This window comes from Cottoperca gobio, chromosome 2 (assembly GCF_900634415.1).
Source record: "Cottoperca gobio chromosome 2, fCotGob3.1, whole genome shotgun sequence".
Taxonomy (NCBI): Eukaryota; Metazoa; Chordata; class Actinopteri; order Perciformes; family Bovichtidae; genus Cottoperca; species Cottoperca gobio.
In genome coordinates, this window is record NC_041356.1 from 59,886 (window position 1) to 65,910 (window position 6,025).

General features: G+C 41.0%; 1 protein-coding gene across 1 annotated transcript in view; it reads left to right on the forward strand.

Annotated features, from left to right (window-relative positions):
- The window catches only part of carm1l (coactivator-associated arginine methyltransferase 1, like), a 36,851-nt gene extending 35,735 nt beyond the window's left edge, over positions 1-1,116 (forward strand). The window contains exon 18 of the mRNA XM_029447439.1: positions 302-1,116. Coding sequence (XP_029303299.1) covers positions 302-317 — 16 coding nt within the window. The 3' untranslated portion in view covers positions 318-1,116. The remainder of the gene's footprint in view (positions 1-301) is intronic.
- Positions 1,117-6,025: the final 4,909 nt, after the last annotated feature.

A 6,025-nucleotide genomic window follows, 5' to 3' on the forward strand; every position in this document is an offset into this window, starting at 1 on the left:
TAAGACCAGAGAGGGGTTTCATAAAGCCAGTTTAAGCCAGGCTTATTTCAGTAATAAATGAGAAGAATATTGATACTGAACATTAGCGCATTTACTATTTATTTCATTAAGTAAATCCTATTGTTTAGCATGTGTTCTCTTCAAATTTCACATCAGTCAGATTAAAGGAGCAGCAGAAATTTACCAGAGCGGCAGCAAGTGTTTCCCCATCACAATCCAACTCTTAGAGAACTTTATTTCATAATCTTGCATTAACAATGCTTCATGTTTGAGACATTAAGTGTGAAGTAACTGTGTGCAGGATAGCGTCGTGGTGAGTAGGAGGTCCAGGGAGGGAGCCCTCTCTCCTCATGGGGGGGGGGGGTAAACACATCCTACGTGCAGGTTAACCAACGATCACGACGTACACAGCTTCCAAACATGCAGCCAGAGAGACGGATCCACATGAGGGCAGCAGCACTGTTATTCCAGATTCTACTCAATTACCTGGAATAACAACATGTACTGTCAAACATTCACGATGATGTGGACGATATGGATATCTGGAATGTAATGGGGAACATTTTCTAATCAACATAAAATACAGATTTATTAGAATTGAATTTAGATTCCACATTAAAAAACATCTCTTTAATCGTTTTATCTTTAATGGATGAATAAATAAATTCCTGTTCAAACTGATTAAATGAAAAAGAAAAAAAGAAAAAGAGGGAGTCACCTCATTTTGAAAAACTGAAGTTAAACAATACATTTGTCGTTGTTTTAGTTGCACTGAAACATCTTTAAGGTGATTTATTCTGTTCTGACTGTGGATGGTTTGTTGTATTTCTTTTTAAGAAATCCATTTAGTAATCAAACGTTTATAATCATTATTATGTTTTACCATCTCTTTCATCTCAGGAGCCTCATAAGGGATCCTCAGATGTCACACATCCACACACTTTGATTTGTTTTCTTCTTCTTTAGTACAGTTTGTAATGAATGTAAAGGCAAAGTTGACTTTACTAAAAAATTAATCCATTTAGTATCCATACACATCAATACACACATATCTGATGTGATCAAGCATGTACAAGGACACTAACTGTTGTTAGCTTTTGTGGTGTTGTAATAAAATGTTGGCCTCTCAAACTGTATTACCTTTCTGTTGAATGCATAGTATAAAGCACTCTTGCTATACAAGCTGCAGTCATTGTGTATCTGAACTACAGTACAGTAGTTACATTTAGAGGCTTTGTTAAGGTGTCTCCACACTGCAACGCTTTACCTTGATTGAATATAAAACATTTGCCTAACTATGTGGGATACTACAAATGAAAAAATACAATTTGAATCTGTCGAACTCCATCAAAACATAGGCTCAAAATGATGTAAAACAACATTTACGTTGTTGTCTGATTCATAGAACTGCACCAGCAGTGGCACCCTCTGCAGGTCGCCAGTGCTGGTGCAGCCACCACTGTCAGACTCATGGTATGAAACTTTTATTCCAAGAGATCACTCAAGCACAGCATCCCTGTGTAATACATTTAAACAGACAGGTGTTATTGTAGTTCACACAACTGTACTCTCATTTCAGATATTTGAAGTATAATAATTCACAAGAATTTAAAAGGCAGTTATTGATGGGATTGTCTAAACTGTAAAGAGACGCTTAGTTATAGAGCATATTTGGTTAGAACTATCACAACCGAAGAAAACAAACATGTGTCTGTGTGGTTCAAAATAAATGTGTAGCACTATTTTGCATTAATTGTGCTTTAAAATTGTGAATCTTAAGCCAGAAGTGTTGGAACATGGAAGCCAATCTCAGCTAATATAATGTATAATTCTGAAATAATTAATAGCATTTGTGATAGAGGCTCTTAGCTGCATTTGATCCACGCGTTGCACACAATGTTGACTACAGGAGCTGTATACAACTATTAACTTTGAAAATAAAGATATACAAGATAAGAAAATAAAGCTAACTTGAGCTAAAGCTTTAAAGTCTTTAAAGTACACTGTGCTCTTGAACTCGGCATGCCTTCGGTGACGTTCACAAGGAAACAGGGAAAAGATCTATCATTGGATCAATGAGCTGTCCAGCCCAGAGACCAGGGAGAAGAGGGAGTCTGTCCCGGACCTTTCACCCATGCTGTGGCACTCGTGTGGTACCATAGTGGCCCCGCTGCAGGAGAGGGGCCAGGGGGGTTGGCCCAGTGTCTTCCACAGGTCAGGTTACATGTGCAGGAGCAAGAGAAGCACACACACACACAGCTTCAGACACCTTTCTTTCTTTTCCTGCAATATCTTCCAAAAATGAAGAAAGCACATGGTAGTACATGCTTTACCTGCTGCTTTTTAATCTCTATCATTACTAGGAAATCGTCAACATCTACCCATCAATCAACGTCCACAGGTGAGTCCTGTGAGTGCTGATCCACACTGAGCTGGGTCATGAATACTGCACCGACTCAACTTTGAAAAGCAAATCACCAACCTTCCCCATGATGGGCAGGATGCACACTCCCTGTAACTATGTTAAATTAAACCATTCAGTACCTTCAACAGAACAGGTATGACTATATAATAAGGTAAAATAAAGGCACAAGGTACAAGTACAACACTGACGATGAATTGTCATTGGAATGTGTAAAGATATTGTGGAGACTTTAGCAGTGAGTGGTTGTAGGGACGTCTGATAGCACTCAGCTCTTTATTTTAAGGCCTTCTGTGTCATTGTACATGTCATGAAAGTGCTGATCTAACACAATCCCAATTGTCCCAATTATTCCCATGGTCTCAAAGACACTCACATGTGTTGCCTCGCATTTCATTTACACATCTGCAATAAATTGGTGCTCAACAAACAACAGCTTCAGTGCCTTCATTCTGCTTCAGGTACACTGCCATTACTAGATATATTAGCTATGTATTTATTATGGTGTGTGATGCTTTCTGAATAGAGAGCTGTTTTACTAATCCAGTCATGTTCTGGAGAAGCTTTTGAGATACATGTACATGTACGAGGCAAGTCAAATCAATGTAGACCCAAATGTTCCCAGATGCTATTTAAAGCTAATCCTACACTTTCCTAATGTAGAGAATAAATGGGTGGAAAACACAGCAGCGCACCATCGCTAGATTACACAATATGATGGGCTCACCATTCAGTTATTCTGTTCTAGGAAGCATCTACCCTGATTGTAAAACTTCTGCTATTGAGACGCAGATGATACAATTAAAAGGAAAATTCATCAATGAGTTGCAGCACTTCAGAGATTCTAGTACAATGAAAAGTTGTGGTGTGTTTGTGTGTGTGAGAGTTGTTACCGCCTAGCTCAAGGCCGGCAACAAAGAGGGAGGCCACACACAGGTATAACCATCAAAAAAGGTTTATTTAACTAACAAAATAAGCATGACAAAGCAACTAATGGGATGTGTAACCAGGTCGGTCATCAGTTGTGTTAGCAGTGTGTGGATGGGTGAAAATATTGTGTAATGTGTGTTGTAAGGTGCAACAAACCAAACAAATGTAACAAGGCTTCAGCATGCCAGCTATGAGAGAGGGCCAGCTGTGAGAGAGAGCTCTGATTAGAAGTGGGCCGTCCTTTATGGCTTCTGTAGGCCCCGCCCAGATTGCAGGTACCAGCTGATATTCCCTTCCAGCTCAACCATAACTGTAAGAGAGCCAAGTTAGATATGCAGCCATACTAACAAGGGTCGTCACAGAGTGTGTGTGTGTGTGTGTGTGTCTGTCTGTCTCTCTGTCCGTCTGTTTATCTGTCTCCATCTATCTGTCTGTCTCTGTCTGTCTGTTTGTCTGTTTGTCTCTGTCTGTCTGTCTGTCTGTCTCTGTCCGTCTCTCTCTCTCTCTGTCCTTCTCTCTCTCTCTCTGTCCGTCTCTCTGTCTGTCTGTCGGTGTTTGTCTGTCTGTCTGTCTGGACAGATTTTGTCACTGCGATTGTGAATGTGCAAGATGCAGTCAGGAAACTTTACAGGAGTGTAGTTCAAAGACGTTCCAAGCAAGGAACACCCCCCCTCCCACCACCCACTTTGCACCATTCGATCTGCCCTCCCGTCTGCTGGGATCCCATCACATGATGGTCTCTAGTTTTGGATCACAAACAAGCCACTGTTAATGAGTTCATGTCACCTGCTGAAGAGGGTGCTGCTGGGTACTGTAGTGTTTTTACCTTCTTGAGAGGAGGTCAGGTCATTGTGAGGGAGCCCCTCCATTTCAGCCTCGGCTCAGTCTGTGTCATTTGAGCTGGAAGCCGATCTGAAGCTGTGGATTATTAATGCCTCAGAACCTGAGCAGGGACACAGATGAAGACCACAGACACAATATTAATATTCAAAAGTGACAAACGTATGTGTGTGAGCTTTCAGGTGCATCAGTGATGTCAGTAATGACTGCAGAGGGAATGTGGGGGCACTTTGTTCATTTGATGGTGAATCTGTCCCTGCTGTTCCTCATCAAAGTTTGATGAATGGGGCTTAGTAACATTACACGAGACTCTGCTGCTCCTCCACCTGCATGATGGAGCAAACGTGGTCCAGCACCAAATGTGGGTGAACAGGCTGATTGTAATGCCACTGAGTGTGTTTTCTAATGTGTGTGTTAACATTTAATATGGCAACAAACCGACCATGAAGGCTCTTTGAATTATATGCTGCGAGTCTTAAAATAAAGCATAATTTTCAGTAAATATATGAATTCACAGAGAATTTATCTACGACCTAAAATTGCTTTTAGATTTGTAAGGATTGGCCTGTTCTCTAAAGCCACAGAGAAGCGGAATAGAGTTTCAAAAACAAAGGGCACACTTCACACTTCGACACATCCGAAATACGTATGGAGTTTTATTTTCCCTTCTACAGGAAGTGTCACATAAACTCACACAATGATCTTTATACAGCCTACTCAATAGTCCCTCTTAACCTGCACTACTCTTTGTCCAAGGCAGCTAATGCAGATACAACTCTCTGAAGAGTGTCACAGTGCAGATGGGATGGGGAGGAGGGGCGGGGGAGCGTCACAGAGTCCACTCTGTCTTCAGTCGTTGCAGCGCGGCATGCAGAGGGACATACGATCGGTTTCAGCTCTGCAACAGCCACAGCACCAGGGATGATCCTGCAACAGGTCAGACTCTTCCTTATTATGCAGCTGCTTGTTTCTTGCTTGGCTTATTGTACTCTACTTATAAAGGGCTATAGGGGATCACGGCATAGCTATTCCATGTACTTGCAGTAATAGTTGGACCTTTAATATGTGACGATGTTTGAGAAATAACATGATAATGATTGGAAATGTCCTGGTACACAATATACTGTCAGTCCTTTATTATAGATGTAGCACACAGCAGCACTGCTCTTCCTTTATATCTGACCCCAGGACTGTCCTTGTCCATTATTTATTGAATCTAAAATGATGTATCTTTGTCTATATAATGCATTGTCTGTGTGTTATTATAATGTATTTACTGTAGTGTATCTATTGTCTTGGCCTTTATTTCAAGTTAGTGACCCAGTAGAAGCTGAGCCAATCAAACAGCATTACTGCAGGCTGAGAAAATGATATAGTTTACTGCCCAGATTCTGTACATAAGAATGAAATCTCTGCTTTCAGTGTTTGGAGCATGAGTCGGACCAAATTCGTTCAGGTCATAAGTGAAAGGAATGCTGAGACCATGACAGGGATTTGGGAAGATTAGTTGGCTTAGTGAGCGCAGACACAGAGACAGAACAAAAAGTGCAGGTCAGCAGAGAACATCCAGGGCAGCTTACTGAGCGGCATGAAGGTTGAATAATGAGGCTGCTGGTGCAGCGTGGAGCATCTAATGCAGCTACACCTAGACAGTTCTTATACTGCTGCTTGAACATTTCATGAAGATAAAGGAAACATATGGACCTGTAGTAGTTAAAGTCTTGCATTAATGTTATGCAGCTTGGACTGTCAAATACAAATAAGCAACAATTAGTTTTGCTGATGAACTCACCGTCATGTGTTAATGTCTTTGGCTTGGAACTGTAAACCTAC